Source organism: Paroedura picta, chromosome 2, assembly GCF_049243985.1.
Source record: "Paroedura picta isolate Pp20150507F chromosome 2, Ppicta_v3.0, whole genome shotgun sequence".
NCBI lineage: Eukaryota > Metazoa > Chordata > Lepidosauria > Squamata > Gekkonidae > Paroedura > Paroedura picta.
The window spans coordinates 87,787,304-87,805,401 of NC_135370.1; the positions used below are offsets into that span (position 1 = coordinate 87,787,304).

Consider the following 18,098-nt stretch of genomic DNA (forward strand, 5'->3'; position numbering starts at 1 on the left):
GTAAAAGTATTCATCACGACCCAATGCTGCAAAGAGATCTATAAGTCAGTTCTATGTTGTTCTGCCCTGAAATGGCAAAAACAAACCATTTCCCTCTCTTAGGCTACAATGAATATTTATTTATTAAAATTCAGAAAGAGAAGATGCCTCGTGTCAAGGGAAACACCAGAACTGGTAGTGCCAGTCCTAAGTGAAATTATCTGCATTTCCCCATTCTGCTGCACTTGCTAGTGTTCTGGGCAAGTGTCTATCAATATAAATATATCCAGAGAAAACTGGCCTCCTCTATGCCATTTACCTACAAATCCTGTGCTGATGCTCACTTTCATCTCCCAGTCTTTATTACCTCTCTGAAGAAACTGCCCACTCTTTCCAGATAGTTTCTGGCTTCCTGTAATAATTCATCACCTTCCAATTCCTTGTCTCTGTTTTCAGGATCCATGATGACTTCAACACGTAAATCTTTGCCAAATAGCTAATGATGAACCTCTCTGCCTTTTCTTCTTGCTTCTTTCTAGCTCTTTCAGGCTTCTTAGTTTGTGTCTGTGCAGAGGTTTTCTGTGATCCTGGTTTAGAGCTTAGCAATTTGTGTCTGCGGGGGGGGGGGGAGATTTTTATTTTACACAGAATTTTGTGCATCTTTCTGCCATATAGACGCAGCCACCCACACAGACCCAAGGGTTCCTCACTCCTGCCATCCAAGTTATCATGGGATCTACATGGCTAACCTGTAAGTTATGAGGCCAAGGTCTGCACATTCCACTACCTACGAATATTCCCCATGTAGATCATGATTGTTGCTTATACAGCACTGAAGATCTTCCATATGTCTTTCGGCGCACAGTTTGAAATGTAATCTGCAAGTTACTGAGAATGACAAAGCTTTATGCAGGCCTCTAATACCCTATCCCTTGACCACTGTATACCCTATTCCATCCCCTATCCACCCTCTGGGTTTTGACATTTTGTTAAGTATTGCTTGCACAGTTCCGAAATTATCTTCATAGCAATAAGACTCAAGACTTGACAATTGACCTTACGAGACTGTGCATGTGCCAGAGCAGCTGTATCTTCCAGGATGGGAAGGGGGCTGCTGCAAGTGACGAAGTGAATAGGAAGGACCCCAATTGAGGCTGACACCCGTGGGCCTCTCCTATGGTTCACTTTCCCGGGGGTCCAGCAGGACTGATGGAGAGGAGGAGCGCAATAGGTGTGTTGCTCGGACCCCACAGGCGGGTCTGCTGGAGGGTTTTTCCCCTCCCATATTATGTTGCCATTGGGCTGCAAGTTGGGAGGGGAGTGGGGCATTGGATCCATCCTACTGTTTGTTTGCCTTCGCTCATATGTGTTATGTTAATAAAAACTGTGGCCTTTACCAAATACAAATGTGTATGTACATCTTTCATGCAACAGGTAAATCTCTCCCCTACCCAGCAAGTGGAATGGGAAAACCTTTGCCTGTGTTCCTGGTTATGCAGAGACCAAGCCCACAAGCCAGTTAAGTAGAAAAACTTGGCTCTGAGGTCTTTTACTCATCTTACTTAACTCCACATCTACTTCAGTTTAGCTAGAGAACTGATCAGTGCCTAAATATAATTGATGTATCACAGGATGCATCCACACAGAGGTTTTCCTCTGCCTTGACTTTCAAACTACAATGGTTTTTTTGGACCTTTTCCATGACATCATGCTGTAATTGTTCACTGTCTAGGCCTTTCTCATCCTCAGTATGTTCTTTCTTGAACCTGCTTTGGTATGATCCTTCTGAAAAAAAGACAGCCCAAGGATTGGGAAATAAGCTTTTAACATACTGGACCCATACTGGACCCACCGGAGAATTGGGGGGGGGGGGCTTATAATAGTAGCTTCTGTTTTGCTATAACACAATGATCAATATATTATACTCTGTCTTTCCACCAAATTAGGGCCCCTATGATGACAATAATTAAGATATTAAAATCAACTTTAAAATAGTACACACAAACATAAAGCAACAATCGAAACAAACAATTTGGATACAGCAGATGGCACAGATGTAGCTAACAGTTTTATTTGCAATGCAGAGATGAATCGGGAAATAATACAACGGCGTAACTAAAGGGTCTTTGTTCAACAATGTTTAATGATGCATGCATAAGTGACCCTGGACAGAGTGCGACTAGCAGTAGCCCATTCCACCAGAAACCTGGGTGTTATCCTTGATGCTTCCCTCTGTATGGAGGCACAGGTCATGAGAGTAGAGTGGCAGGCCTTCTACCACCTATGCCAAGCTAAGCTACTAGTGCCCTACTTGGCCCCAGAATACCTAGCCACAGTGATCCATGTGATGGTCATCTCTAGACTGGATTTCTGCAATCCACTATGCAGGCCTACCCTTATCCTTGATCCAGAAACTATAATTGGTCCAGAATGCTGCAGCCAGGATCTTCACAAATGCACGATAGAGATCCCACATCCGACCAGTACTCCAACAACTCAATGGGGTTCCAATTGAATTCCGGATTAGGCTTAGGGTTCTGGTAATTGCCTTCAAGGCCATAAACTGTCTGGGTCCAGTGTACTTGAGAGATTGTCTCTCTGCCTATACCCCCAAAAGAGCACTACACTTTGCCTCTGCTAACTGGCTAGTAATCCTTGGCCTCAAAGAAGTACATCAGACTTCAAGAAGGGCCAGAGTTTTCTCTGTACTGCCCCCCCCCCACTTGGTTGAACGAGCTCCCTGAAGAGATCAGGGCCCAGAATTCAAATCAAATTCCCAGAATTCCGCAGGGCCTGCAAAAAGGAGCTCCTCTATCAGACATTCGACTGAGATTAATCTGATCTAAAATCATCTGACAGTCCACTTCAAGTCATACCCTCCATAAACTGGATGATTCTGACATCCCTAGGGGTTCTCTTAAAATTGTTTTATTGAAATTGTTCAATGAATTAATTATGGTATCTGTTAAATTTATATTTATTGTTAGAATTGCTACTGATAAGTTATATTCTGACTGTTATTTAATGTACTAGGGGCAAAGCCCGTTGTATCCAAGAATACAATGGGCTCTAGAGCCTGGCAGTGGGAAGAGGAAGGGGAGGAGTTGTCCAGTATGTAAGGGCATGGGTTCAATGTGTGTGTGTTGTGTGGGAGACTGTGGTGGTGTGGTGGCAAAAGAGGCCATGGGTGTGGAGATATGGGTGTCAAGAACCTGTGCTTTGGAATGTTCGTTGAGTACGGGAGATGACTGCCCTTTGGGAATTGTGGCATAGTGGTTACAGATGAGCTTTCCAGAGCCATGTCTTCAAGATATGTGAAGGGAAAATCAAACTGGAGACTCTTCTTAGGGGAAGATTACATGGCAACCAATTCCTCCCAGTTCAGCGTCATTTCCCTTCTTGTGTGAATTAGGCCACAGACACCAAAATGTCTCCCTGCCGTAATACACATGGGGCAGTCACAGTACACAGGTGTCCACCCTGTTCCTTCTGTCTCCATTTTTTCACTGTTGATAAAATGTTATGTGCCCACATGCTTCTTTCATGGTTGCTCCTTGGAAGAAGAACTGGATTTTTGTAACTGTTGTTTACTACCCAAAGGAGGCTCAAAGCGGTTTACAAACATCTTTTCCCTTTGTCTTCCCACAATAGACAACCTGTGAGGGATGTGGGGCTGTGAGAAGTCTGAGAGAATGGGATTGGGCCGCAGTGACTCAGCAGGCCTCAGGTATCTCAAAGCATTTTCCAATCGTCTTCCCTTCCTCTCCCCATAGCAGACTCCTCATGAGGGAAGTGGGGCAGAGAGCTACACATGGAAGCTGGCAACCCCAAGAGGAAGTCTCTCTGTGCACAGCTGTCTTGACCTTAGTAAGGTTTTTTATACTGTTTTTTATGTGCCAGGCCAAGGCTGAAAAAGTCACTTCAGTTCCCAGCCATTTACTTGTTCACTATTTAAGTTACCGGCTATAAATATTTATTTAGATCTTCCTGCACTTTCCAGACTCGCAGGACTGATGCTGGTCTGTCTGTCTGCACCCCAGAATACAAACAGTTGCTGGTAAGGGCTGGCCATAGCCCATAGCCCAGGAGAGATACACCTGCACCACTCCCTCCCAAGTGCAGGAAAAAATGGCTCCTTTGAAGGCTGGACTCTGAGGCATTGTATGATTTTGAAGTCCCACCTCCAAGCCTCCAGGAATATTTCCAACCCAGGGGTAGCCAACCTCCAGGTGGGGCCTGGAGAGCTCCTGGAATTACAGCTCATCTGCAGAGTATAAAGATCAGCTCCTCAGGCAGAAAGGGCTACTTTGGACAGGGTTGTGGTAGAGAAGAAACATTTAAGGCTTCCCACAAAGGTTGTTGTTGAATTGAAAGACTTGAGGCCTACTGCACAGGGTTGCTGTGCAGATGAAACAGGAGACAAAAGAACCTCTGCAACAACATCCAGTTTCATCTGCAGAATAAATTGCAGAGAGTTGGAAAGAAGAAACATACATGGCTTGGCTGTGTCTAATCCCCAGCCAGAGTAATATTTTAAGTGAGAAGGGGCTTTTCTGTGGCCTCCCTCTCAGCCAACTGTTTGGCAGAAGAGGAAAGTCCCCCCCCCCCTCAAAAGGAAGGCCCACACCCATGCCCTCAGACTCCCCTGCATTGCTCTTGGAAATACCTCCCTCCTCTCAGTCAGGGGCTGTTAAAGGATGCTTCCCAGCAGGCCTTAAGGGAGGGGGGGGGAGCATTCTCCAGCCTCCTGCCAGCTCCGTCAGGGTTCTGAGGCAAAGTTATAGTTGGACATGACAGTTAGGACAGCTGTGAGGCGGGCCCTGTCAGAACTTTGTGCTCCTCAGCTGCCTATAACTCTGGTCTATCCTGGTTAGGCCCAATCGGAAGGTGCTTTGTGCCTTCCGATTGGTCCCTCACCCAGACTGGCCCTGCCCACTCTCCGCCCACTTAGGCCTTAGCCTTTTATGTTTAATGATGATGATGATGATGATGATGATGATGTTCTATGTATCCCATGACATTCCAGGTAAACCGCCCTAGGCAGAATAAGATGGCAGAATAACAATCAAAGAAAAACAAACAAACAAAGGCCCCTTCCTGGGTTGCTACCCATCTAGACTCAGATGATGAGGATACCCAAAGGAGGGCCTCTGAAGATGATTTTAATGGCCAGGTAGGTTCGTAAAGGAAAAAGTGGTCTTTATAGTATATGCATCTGAGGCCATACAGGACTTTAAAACCAGCATCTTCCATTGGGCCTGGAGGCAAATTGGAAGCCACTGTAGATGGAACAATAGAATGATATGGCCCCATGATGCATTCCAGACTGCATTCTCACTTCAGCATCATGCTTCAACTGTAATTTCTGGGTATTCTTCAAGGGCAACCTCAGTTGGTAATCTAATCTAGCTATTACCAGGTCAGGCACCATTATAACAATCTAGTGCTACCATCTACTCATTTCTCTGAATTCCAGTTTTTAATTTCAAAAAAGTAAGTCTCTGATGAAAAACACAGAAGACTTTAAAAAGATGAAAGTTGGGAATTCCGAGGAATGAATAGATCATAGAAATAGATGGTTATAACATTGGTACACAATAGCAATAGCCATTTCTTTAAAGGTCTTAAAAAGCCTTATGGTGGGACAACAAGGAAAAATGCTGGGGAAATGGTGACTGATGGAAAAAAGTACACAGAAAATCCCTGTATAAACACATTATTGCTAGTGTAAAATGCCTCTGTACTTGTGACAGTGCCGATAGGATTATGGAGAAACTTTCCATGTGGATGTAGCTATGGTCAGTCCCAGGGGTCAAAATGTCATTATCTTGGTTATGTTTTGGCAATTAACCTGACCAAATAAGAGGTAGCATATAATCTGTGATCTATCTGATTCTTCAAGGAAGTGAGAATCAGTCTCATAGTCCTTATCCAGCAAAGGTAATTTTGGGATGTTTTCTCAGATTGTGTGTCTTTTTCCCAGTCAAATTTTTTGCTTCCATCCTCTGAACAATTAATGCATCTTCCTATTTCAAACCTGCAGTGCCCCACAAAAGCTGAAACAACCACTTTATCTATTTGCAATGGTTTGTGAATGAACTCTCCCTTTGACAATGGAAGACATATTTCTGTGGTAACTAACAGAACCTCATTCTTGACTCATCTGCCTATACTTGCCTCACTCCTTCCTGGAAATCTTGGTGGTCTTTAGAGTTCTGCGGGTCCTTGTGCTTCAAAAGGATTAGTCCTGAGAATCCGAGAGCCATTCATCTCCATTGAGAATCTGCTGCCAGTCAACCAACCACTTGCAGATCCAAGCAATGCAATTGTCTTTATTTCTCAGAGAAGAAGCTGCAAAGACCTTTTTCTAATATTTGTGGAACCTCCTTTCCCATAATTTGAATCCATTGCTTCTAGTCCATGTCTCTAAAGATGCAGTAAACAAGTTGGCCTCTTCTTCAGCATGTCTACCTTTCACATAATTAAACACATCTATCATATACCCCCATGCCTTCCTCTTCTCCAAACTACACATACCCACCTCTCAATCTCTCCTCATAAGGCATGGATTCCAACCTGTCAACCATTCTAGTCACCCTTCTCTGAAGACGTTTCAACTTGTCAATATCCTTCTTGAACTGCAGCAACCAGAACTGGACACAATATTCTAAATGAGGTCTAACCAATGCAGAATACAGTGGCATAATAACCTCCCATGTGCTAGATTGTATACTCATAGCAAGGAAGCCAAGTATTGCATTAGTCTCCTTAGCTTCCATATCATACTGTTGGCTCATATCTGAGGGCTCCAATGTATGAAACTTACTAATGAAGGCTTTGTAAAAAGTGTTTCCTGTGCTGTTTTTTTTAAAGGTAAGTTCGAGCTCAGACAGCTGAGAAAACGTGGAGAGAGCTACTGGGGAGAGTTGCTGCTGACCAGGTGAGGCTATTGTGCTGCCTGGGCGAGGTGATTGCTGGGTAATTGTTGGGAGGCTTAAAAAGGGCTGCTCCTCGCCAGAGGCAGAGCTCAGACAACTGAGAGCACGTGGAGAGAGCTACTGGGGAGAGTACTGGTAATTGGAGACTCCCTGCTAAGAGGAATGGATCGCTATGTGGCTGGGCCCGACCCCCTAACCCGAGAGGTGTGTTGCTTGCCAGGGGCGAAAATTAAAGATGTTTCAGAACGGCTGCCCAAACTCCTCAAATCTACGGATCGCTACCCATTTGTGATGGTCCATGTGGGAACTAATGATATGTCCCTGAATACCATCGCTCCTATTAAAAAAGACTATCAAGATCTGGGGAGGAAGCTCAAGCAAATGGGGGCACAAGTGGTATTCTCTTCAATCTTGCCTGTCAAGGGAAGAGGAATGCGTCGGGAGAGGAAGATAATGGAGGTGAATCACTGGCTGCGTAGTTGGTGCCGGCAGGAGAGATTTGGTTTCTGGGACCATGGGATAGGCTTTCTTGAGGAAGGCCTACTAGCACCTGATGGACTGCACTTATCGAAACTGGGGAAGAATGTGTTTGGCAGGAACCTGGGGAGATTCATCAGGAGAGCTTTAAACTAAAGCCACTAGGGGAAGGAGACGATCAACATAGGGAGTGTATGGAAGGAAAACGATCGGAGGCAGCCCAACCAGCAAGGCCAGCTCATAGGGAACAAAAAGTAAAAGGATTCCGATGTCTTTATACTAACGCCCGAAGCATGGGCAATAAAAAGGAAGAGCTGGAACTTCTCATGCTGATGGAAAGGTATGATCTAGTAGGCATCACAGAAACTTGGTGGAATGATTCTCATGACTGGAATGTAATGGTGGATGGATATGAACTGTTCAGAAAAAACAGAATAGATCGAAGAGGTGGAGGAGTGGCACTGTATGTGAGGAAAGGGCTTACCTGTCAGGAAATTCTAGTGGAGGAGAGCATATCTACAGTGGAAAGCATCTGGGTGAAAATAAGCGAGGGGAAAACAAACAGTGTGGTGGTTGGTGTCTGCTACCGACCGCCTGACCAACGAGAGGATGTGGATGCTGCACTTAGTGAGCAGCCTGAGAAAATATCCAAGCGGCAGGACCTTGTCATCATGGGTGACTTCAATTTCCCAGATGTGTGCTGGGAAACAAACTCTGCGAAGCGTCCTCAGTCATGCAACTTTCTGACCTGCCTGGCTGACAATTTCATTTATCAAATGGTAGATGAACCCACAAGAGGTTCAGCCATACTGGACTTAATACTGACCAACAGGCAAGAGTTGGTGGATGAGGTGAAGGAGGTGGGGACCCTAGGGGGAAGTGACCATGTCCTCATAGAATTCCTTTTGAGATGGGGAGCCAGACGTGGATGTTGGATTTTCGTAGGGCAAACTTTAATAAACTCAGAGACATGATGAGTGTCATACCATGGACGAGAATGCTGGAAGGGAAGGGAGCATGTGAAGGGTGGGCGCTACTCAAACAGGAGCTATTGCATGCTCAATCAATGACTATCCCAAAAAGACGAAAACACTGCAGGAGCTCTAAGAAGCCTATTTGGATGAACAGAGAACTTCAAGAGGAACTAAGAAAGAGAAGGAAATGGAGGGAAGGACAGAGCTCTAAAGAAGAGTACCTACAGGTTACTAGGCACTGTAGATCAATCATCAGAAAGGCCAAAGCTGAGAGTGAGCTAAGATTGGCCAGAGAAGCCCATTGTAATAAGAAAAGATTTTTCAGTTATGTGAGGAGCAAACGTAAAGTAAAGGAGGCAATAGGCCCACTGTTGGGTGCGGATGGACAAACTCTAACGGAAGATGCAGAGAAAGCAGAAAGGCTTAGTGCCTATTTTACATCTGTTTTTTCCCACAGGTCAAAGTGTTTAGGCACATCTAGAGATGGCCATAGCCAAAGGACAGTGTCTGGGTGGAAGGTTAACATGGATAGAGAGGTTGTCGAGAGGCATTTAGCTGCACTGGATGAGTTCAAATCCCTTGGTCCGGATGAAATGCACCCGAGAGTACTCAAAGAACTTTCCAGAGAACTTGCACAGCCCTTGTCCATCATCTTCGGGACCTCTTTAAGGACTGGAGATGTCCCGGAGGACTGGAAGAGAGCAAATGTTATTCCGATCTTCAAAAAAGGGAGGAAGGATGACCCGGGAAACTACAGACCAGTGAGTCTGACCTCTGTTGTGGGGAAGATAATGGAGCAGGTATTAAAGGGAGCGATCTGCAAACATCTGGAGGACAATTTGGTGATCCAAGGAAGTCAGCATGGATTTGTCTCCAACAGGTCCTGCCAGACCAACCTGGTTTCCTTTTTTGACCAAGTAACAGGTTTGCTGGATCGGGGAAATTCGGTTGATGTCATTTACTTGGATTTTAGTAAAGCTTTTGACAAGGTTCCCCATGATGTTCTGATGGATAAATTGAAGGACTGCAATCTGGATTTTCAGATAGTTAGGTGGATAGGGAATTGGTTAGAGAACCGCACTCAAAGAGTTGTTGTCAATGGTGTTTCATCAGACTGGAGGGAGGTGAGTAGCGGGGTACCTCAGGGCTCGGTGCTTGGCCTGGTACTTTTTAACATATTTATTAATGATCTAGATGAGGGGGTGGAGGGACTACTCATCAAGTTTGCAGATGACACCAAATTGGGAGGACTGGCAAATACTCCGGAAGATAGAGACAGAGTTCAACGAGATCTGAACACAATGGAAAAATGGGCAAATGAGAACAAGATGCAATTTAATAAAGATAAGTGTAAAGTTCTGCATCTGGGTCAGAAAAATGAAAAGCATGCCTACTGGAAGGGGGATACGCTTCTAGGTAACGCGGCCCGCGGGTTGAGGACCACTGGATTAGAGGATGCTGCTCTTAACTATGACACCAAGCTGCTGTAGTGAGAAGATGTGAGACACAAATATATATTTGCCTACTGAGTACAAAATAGACTGAATAGGAAGTTTAGAAATCCCAGCCAATAACAGATTCCCCCATTGCTGGACTCTGTGTAAACACAGTGCTTGCTTACATATTAATCACTCATCCAAGTTCATCATAGCTCCATAATTGCTTTTTCCTTGCCCTATTTGTACAGTCAAAAGATAACTTAGGGGCTAAAGACAGAGTTGCACTGGAAAAGCAAGGGATCATTGCTGAGGTACTGGCAACTGCTCTCTGACATGGATGATCCCAATGCCAGAGGAGGGCTAACTTTGGCCCCACCCAATTTTTCCCCAAGAGTGAAGCTCTGTATATGTCATGTATAGATAATGAAGACAGGTTAGAATTGTGAAACTGTGTAAAAACAGTTGTCTTCATGCGTTTCACCTAATGAACAACATCTTTTTCATACTACATTTCTAGGAATTTCCAATCTCCCACTCCCCCACCAGTGGCCAGGGGGCACATGGCAGCCCTGCTTGTGAAGTAGTAACTTGCAGATCTCACCTGAAGAACTGGTGATGTCTTGAGGGCCAAAATGACTTTCAGCTTGTCCACATTTGGCAGTATGTAAAATGCACATGTTACAGCTTCTCATGTCATATTATTTTATGTCTGCAGATACAAAAGCCTATACCCATAACTACAAAAACCTGGATAAATTTAACACAAAAAATTGGCTCCAAGGAGCATTGGCTCAGGATCAAGACATTTGTTTAAGAAAGTAAGTTAAGTTTTCATATAGGCACATCTATGAATTTGGTTTTTTCCTTGTGAAATTTCACAACTCAAAACTATGTGACTTCTCCAAGAAAATATGAGAAACTTTGGGTGAAGTTTGTTCACTCCAGCAATCATGTAAAGAAAATATATAAGGAGGATTGCATTTTCCAGAGGTCAATGTGATTATGAACATTTGGGAAGCATGTTCCACACAGCATTGAAAGATGGAAAAGATTTTACAACATCTCCCACTGTGATATATTTTTATTCTAGATGAGAGTCCTAGAAAAAGCAATCCCTCAATATGCTTATTTATGGCAGTTGTACATAGAGCGGTTTAGCATTTCCTAAATGTCTCTTTTGGGAGGGAAGGCAGCATACATAGTATAGTCAGAAGCTAAGCAGGGCCATTGGAAACGAAGCAGGATTGGAAGTGAATCCTTCAAGGAAGACTCTGCAGAGGAAGGCAAACCGCTTCTGCTTTTCACTTTCCTTGAAAGCCCCTTGCTAGGGTTCTCATATATTGACTGTGACGTGATAACACTTTACACACACACAGATATCTCCTCCAACTGTCCTGCTGATATTCAGTCCTCTGCCAATACATGCTGATAACTAATTCCTTTGGGTATTAGAACAAAGGAGCAGTATAGGAACATTGGAATTTCTGTCATAAAAGAACTATTGTGTTCCAGCACAACGTCTCCACAGTCCTCCCTCTTACAAAGGCATGAGACCTATGTACAAACATTAACTGTTGCAACTAAGTGTAACACTCCTTGTTCTGTTCAAGTGGGTAGCCGTGTTGGACTGAAGTAGCACAACAAAAATTGAGTCCAATAGCACCTTTAAGACCAACAAAGTCTCCTGCCTTTAACCACTAAACCACACTAGCTCTCAGATAACTGAAGTCAAGCAGTCCTAGGCCTGCCTGCCTCCCTGCCTTCCTGCCCTATCTTTGGAAATTCAGTTGAGTTCATTTACAAATATCAACACAGAATACTAGCCTCTGGTTTAGATATGTATGACAGCATAAAGACCTCCTAGCCTGGTTCCCTGCAGAAAGGCAGAATCATCTTTCTAGCAGCCCTTCTGCATATCCAATTGTGCAATCCAAACCATTGTGCAATACACTATCTACCACGATGCAATCAAAACCTGCTGCCTAGAGAAAAGTGCACACCATACAAATAGCTCCATATGACTCACATAATTAACACAAACCACACATTACAGAGATAAACAACCTCTTCCTGGCCCAGCCCTGAATTACTACCCAGACTGCCCAGAGCACAATTACTTTCTGATCCTTACTATGGCAATTATGTAGATCCTGAACATGGACAAGACTCATTCACTGACTGCTGAAATACATGATCAGCAGCACCATGCTTTGTATTTTTTGTTGCATTGGACTGCTTCAGACTGTAGGTGAGACAGGAAGTGATAAGCAGTATTCCAAACCCACTGACTTCCATGGGTTTAGAAGGGTATCATTCTGCTTCAAATGACTCTGTGGGTGCTAGAAATTATTCTCTGTATTAAGAAAACTACTCTGATAGCAGCAGCTCTCCAGGGTCTCTTTCCAGAGATGGAACATGGAAATGTTTATGTGCAAAGTGGATCCTCTAACACTGAACTATTGTCCCTCTAAAAATATTAGAACACTGAACTTTTTAATATCAATGTTTAAGTTCTATAAAGATATTAAATTGCTTTATGTTCAAAGAAGTCTTGAAGAAGATCCTATATCTTCAAAGCTGCTGGCTGCCTTTGAGCTGCAATACACAGTACTTGTTTTAACATGGAATAGTGGTTTTTAAAAGATAGCCTCTGATTGTATTTATAGCCAAGGCTTCAATTGACATTCCTTGAACAGACACACAGGCCTGCCGGTATCATTAGTGGGTCAAGGTTCTCTGCAGAATTCTCATCATTTGACTCAACTTCTGATGACTCTCAGCCAAATTGTGTCCGCAGAAAAGTGTGTTTGAGTTGACATGGGGAAGTATGAAAACTTCTCCCCGCATAGTGACCAGTCTTTGTGGTTGATTTAACATTGCCAGTCAGCACTTGAATACACAGTATACAGATGAATGGACAAGCATCAACCAACCTGCAGAGGGTCCCTGAGGAGGGCAAGCAGCAGGAGCATATTTTATCAGTGCTCTAGTATATACACTGCTTCTCAATGGAATCCCAATAGAAAACAGTACTGTTTTTTATTTATAATAATTATATTATATATCGAGGACCCTTGGGACAACCCTGGTAAGAATTCATTGCCTTTTCTGAAATCTAGCCTGTCACTTGGATGTAGGGCTGTTAACTCTGGACTGGGAAATTCCTGAAGACTTGGAGGTAGAGCCTGGGGAAGGCAGGGTCTGGACAGGAGAGGGACCTCAGCAGGGTGTAAGGCTTTAAAGTCTACCATAAAAAGCAGCCAGTGTCTCTAAGAAAACTGATCTCTGTACTCTGGAGACCAGCTCTACATCTGGGAAATCTGGCCTCATGTGAATGTTAACAACTCAGCTTGAATACTCTGGACCATTTCTTGACAATCAAGTGAAAGTGTGCCCCAATCAAAATTTAGCCAGTATATCCACAGCAAATTGCTCTGCAAGCCCTAATTCGGAGACAATAGTAGAAAAGCTTCACTGCACATACCTTGGGAGGGTGGTGGAGAGTCTTCACCCTCTAATTTTGTTTAATTTGCTGGATATACACATCCCTCTGCCACAAGAGAGAGGAAGTGCATATGCTCTATTTAAAAATTAAAATGAAAGCAATACAAGCACAGAGTAAAGTTGCTTTATTTCTCAGCGGTGGCAAACTTGCCATTTCACATTCTGACAAATCATCACCACCGTTTTTCCCTAGTGATCACTTTTTATTTCTATTTTCTTAATACAAACCAGTTTATCATATCTTTAGAATTGCTGCTTGCCAGCAAAGTCAGCGGATCTACATTTGGAGTGCATATCATAACCAAGGTTCTATCTACATCCAGGGCATTTCTGCACATGAGTAAAAATAGCCCCACACCCGCAGAATAGCAAAGCACATTATATCGTGACCCTTCCCATCCCTTCTCACCTTTTTGCTGTCATGCCTTTGTCTGCCTTCTTTTTGCGCATCTTACCCTCCTCACCCCTGCTGGAAGAGGCGGAAGAGAGCAATGCACCTTATATGCATCGCACTTCTCCCTGTCAATTCAGCCAATCAATCCCTCCATATTCTGACACAGTTTACAAGTTCCACGATGCCCGAGAATTTTTTAAAATTCTGCTTCATTGCAATGCCTATGCATAGAATCGTAGATGCATAGTGCTTTTGAATGCCACCGCTTATGGGATCATGCGTAGGCTTGTGCATGGAGGGCCTGATTCAGCTGCTTCAGCTTTGGCGCCCATGGAAGTCAATGGCGTCATAGACTATAATGGGAATGCCAGCGTTCCAGCCTTTCCTTGGGCCTCGGGAGTGGAGTTTTGAGGTACAGCCTCCAAACTTTCAGGTAGGTCTGGGAGGCACTTCCCTGACTTCCCTCTAAATTTAAAAATGATTGGCCCAAGGGGTCCACCTCTAGGGGGTCCCGAAGAGGGTGCCCCCATCCTTCCATTATATCAAATGGACATGACTCTTGTGTCACCCACTCTGCTAGCCATATCCTTAGTGATTTCTCAGCTTTAGTCACTCCACCTCCCTGGGGAAGGCTCGTTCATGGTGTCCAGTGCTGTCCTTCACCCCTCTGAGATATACTGTTCTTCTCTGAGAGCGAATTAAAATGACTCATTAAGGGAATGACAATTTTGAATGGGGGTACATCCACACGTGGCAGCAAATGAAAACATAACATGGAGGCTGTCTAAACATTTTTTTGGCTTTTATTCTTAAATGTGTACTTTTGAAAGTTTTGGATCTTGGTATGACCTCCCATGTTCATGCACAGCTTCAATGGTAGTCTGCAGAGGCAGAACGACACCTTTAAGAAATATACATTTTCCGCTGCCAATCTTGTGCTTTTTCATTCATTGGTATTGAATAGTGACTCAGCTTGGTGCTCCTTCCAGGTGTGATGTTGTAATGGTAGAGGTATGAGAGGTGGCACCAAAAAAGGGGCATGTCAGTCTCCCATTGGTGGATGAGAGACTACAAACAGAAAGGGGCTTCCTGCTCACCTACTGGTGGATACAAGGGAGGAGAGAAAGATGCCCATAGTACCAGTGTAAAAGAAAAGGTGTTCCAAAGCAAGTTTAAATTACTGCAAGGAAATAGTGCAGAAAAGGTGCACTCACTGCCAGAAGGAGTGAGTAAAATGTAGAATGGGAAACACAAAGGTGGGGTTTCCATAGGGAAAATGGTGCCACATGCAGAAATGGAAAAAAAAACATGTTTCTTGCAGAGTTTTTGCAAGGTTTTCCCCAGTGCATAATTTCCCCAGAACTAAACCCTATTTCACCCTCTTGATGAAAGGTTTATGGAGCTTTTGACTGGATTTATTTTCCTCAAAGTTTAGGTAATATACAAGCTGAAAACATTATGCATATCAAAGCATCTGTTAAGGGTTTGTTCTTTCTCTAATGGACAAGTGTAACATGCTCAAATCTTTAATTACTAGGTGAATTTCAAAATATCTCCCTTACTTCTTTGACATAATATGAAAGTCATTTCTCAAGACACAAGAGTCTATCACAAGAATCAGGGAATGGTGAAAAACAAGCTTTTTCAAACAATAATACTAATAGAATCTTCACAAAGAAGGCTTACATTCTTCCTGAGTAACTACTCCTTAGCTGTAAAAGCTGTTAGGTTGAAACTAAATCTTACCACTTACTACTCCAATTAAAACAGCATTGCCATTAAATTATTTTGGTTCTAAAGTTAATATACAGCCAATATGTAATTTTTACCATATAATCAGCATGCAACATGTCTTATGAATGGCATCAGTGCAGTGTATACAGTGGTTAAAATTTTGGTCTAGGAAACTGAGCTCCAAGTCTCTCCTTGCATTGACACTCATTAGTTACCATGTAATTATTCTTTCAGCATAACTATACTTCACAGTATTGTTCTCAGGATAAAATTGAGGGAGAACGGTATGTGCCTTTCCTAGCTCTTTGGAAGAAGGACAAGTCAAGATATGATAAATAAACAGTATGATCATCCCTGTAACATTCCTTCTTTGATACAAATGAAAAATTAACTGTGATTACATCCTTCTTAAAAATCACCCAAAGACTTCGGAAGTTTAGCAGAAATGTGAGTTCAGCAGCCGGGTAAGGAAGCCAGGGCACTAATCTCTCCACATTACAGGTTAGGAAAGGTGCAACTAGTTATTTAAAAAGGCATGCATGATTAATTAACAATATAATGGAAGCTGAATGCATTTTTTTGCCTTTGTCTTCACTGAGGAAAATGGGTGGTGTTTGCCCACTCCAAAACCACTGGTTTTAGAAGGGGTGTCAAAACATCTGAGTTGGATTGAAGTGACAAGAGAGGAAGCCGTATAACTGATGGAAAAATTAAAAACTGGCCTGTATGGCATATATCCATGAGTTCTGAAAGAATTAAAATGTGAACTTGTGGATCTCCTGACAAAAATCTGCCTCTATTCCTGAGGACTGGGAGGTAGGAAATTATAGACCAGTCATTCTAATAGTGATACTGGGTAAGTTGGTGGAATTTTATCAAAGATAGAATTAGCAGGCACATAAATACACAAAAGCTAGTGAGAAAGAATCAGCATGGATTCTGTAAGAGAAGATATGGGCTGATTCTGCACTTTGTTTATTCCATTGTGGATCCTGCTGAATTCAGATCGATATGAACTTGGGTCTTCCTCTACCCCCCCCCCCATTGAAACCGAAAGTGTTCTACACTGAATTGTGGAAGCTCAGAATGGGGGAGGGGGGAGCCAAGCACAGAAGGAGCCCCTTTCTTTTCTTGAACAGGGAGCAGTGGAGAGGATTGGAGACAGCAGAGGAGTGGGGAGAAAACCAAGAGGCAAATCTCTGCTGAGAGAAGTTAGGGCTTCTGGAGAGCATTGCACTGGGGAACCGGGAAGAACTGATGCCCTGGCCAGTCAGGGAAGACTTCTTTGTTACAGCTTTGGAAGCACAAGGCACGAGGCAGAGTTAATTTGGTTTTTGAAATATTGAGGCTTATATCCACTCCAGGATATCGCGGGGGAAAGGTATTAATCATGCTTGTTGCAGAGGGAAAATTTAAAGTGCTCAAAGTCAAAATGCAAATTGATTTCAATGTAGTTGGCAGGGATTTATTCAAGCTGGCAGTGGGTAAAAAGCCCCGTGAAGACTATACCCTTGTCTCACTAAACCTTTAGAGTTCTTTCAAGTAGGTCAACAAACATGTAGAGAAGGGATGACCCAGTACATATTGTTTACCTAGATTTCTAGAAAGCTTTTTGACAAAAAGTTTCTCAACAAAGGCTCCTAAGTAAACCTGGCAGTCATAGGATAAAAAGACAAGTCCTCTTGTGGATTAAAAACTGGTTAATTGTCAGGAAACAGAGAGTGAACATAAAGGATAATTTTCACAGTGGGTGGTGGTAAGCAGTGAGGTTCCACAGGGCTCAGTACTAGAGCTGGTATTTTTTAACTTGTTCATTAATGTTAGGAGTTAGGAGTAAGTGGTGAAGTGACTAAATTTGTGGATGACACTAAGTTGTTCAGGGTGGCAAGAACCAGGGAGGACTGTGAAGTGGTCCAGAGGATCTGTTGATGCTGTTGATTGGGAGTTTGAGGTACAGCCTCCAACCTTTCAGGGTAGCTCCAGGAGACTCTTCCCTGACTCCCCTCCAAATTTCAAAATGACTGGTCCAAGGGGTCCATGTCTAGGGGCCCTCAATTGCTATTAACCTCGAAGTAGAGATGGAACACTATGTATAGAGCAGTGATGTTCTGTATTCTTGGTGCTTGGTTCTGGCTGTACTGTGGGATCTCCTGATGGCGCAGAATGTTAGACTGGATGGGCCATTTGTCTGATCCAACATGGCTTCTCTTACGAGAACTGTAGGCCTCACTGGTAGGTTGACTGTAAAACTGAACACAAAGAAAGAACTGTAAAAATCAACTTTTTAAAGAAATACAACCCCAAGAAGAAAAGGCAAACAATTCTGCCTCTCAGATAAAAGAAGAAAGAGACAGTAGGAGAAAGAAACAGTAAATCCCAAAGGACCCCAAAAACCCACCCCACCTACAGAAGCCAAAAGAATAGTTCAGAAGAAGTGATTAAGAAGAGGAAGAAGTGAACCCAAAAGGAAAAAAAAAGATCAGAGTCCCTCAGTCAAACTGTTGGTGTCCTACAAGCTGCCAGAGCAAGCTCAGCTTGCAGTACACATTTGCAAAAGGCAATGCAACGACTCGCTGGCTGGAGCAGGCTTTTATTTCAATTATAGTATATATCTGCGTATAAGCCAAGGAAGGCTTTTTCAGTGTGAAAAAGGTGCTGA

At 43.3% G+C, this 18,098-nt stretch overlaps 1 protein-coding gene across 4 annotated transcripts in view; it reads right to left on the reverse strand.

Moving 5' to 3' along the window:
- IFITM10 (interferon induced transmembrane protein 10) overlaps positions 1-18,098 on the reverse strand; it is a 42,930-nt gene that overhangs the window by 13,431 nt on the left and 11,401 nt on the right. For 3 of the 4 annotated variants that reach the window (XM_077321489.1, XM_077321487.1, XM_077321488.1), the window contains exon 4: positions 14,740-17,688. The exons of the other annotated variant lie outside the window; for it this stretch is intronic. In XM_077321489.1, coding sequence (XP_077177604.1) covers positions 17,526-17,688 — 163 coding nt within the window. In that variant the 3' untranslated portion in view covers positions 14,740-17,525. Of the gene's footprint in view, positions 1-14,739; positions 17,689-18,098 lie in introns of those variants that run through there. 4 annotated transcript variants of the gene reach the window in all.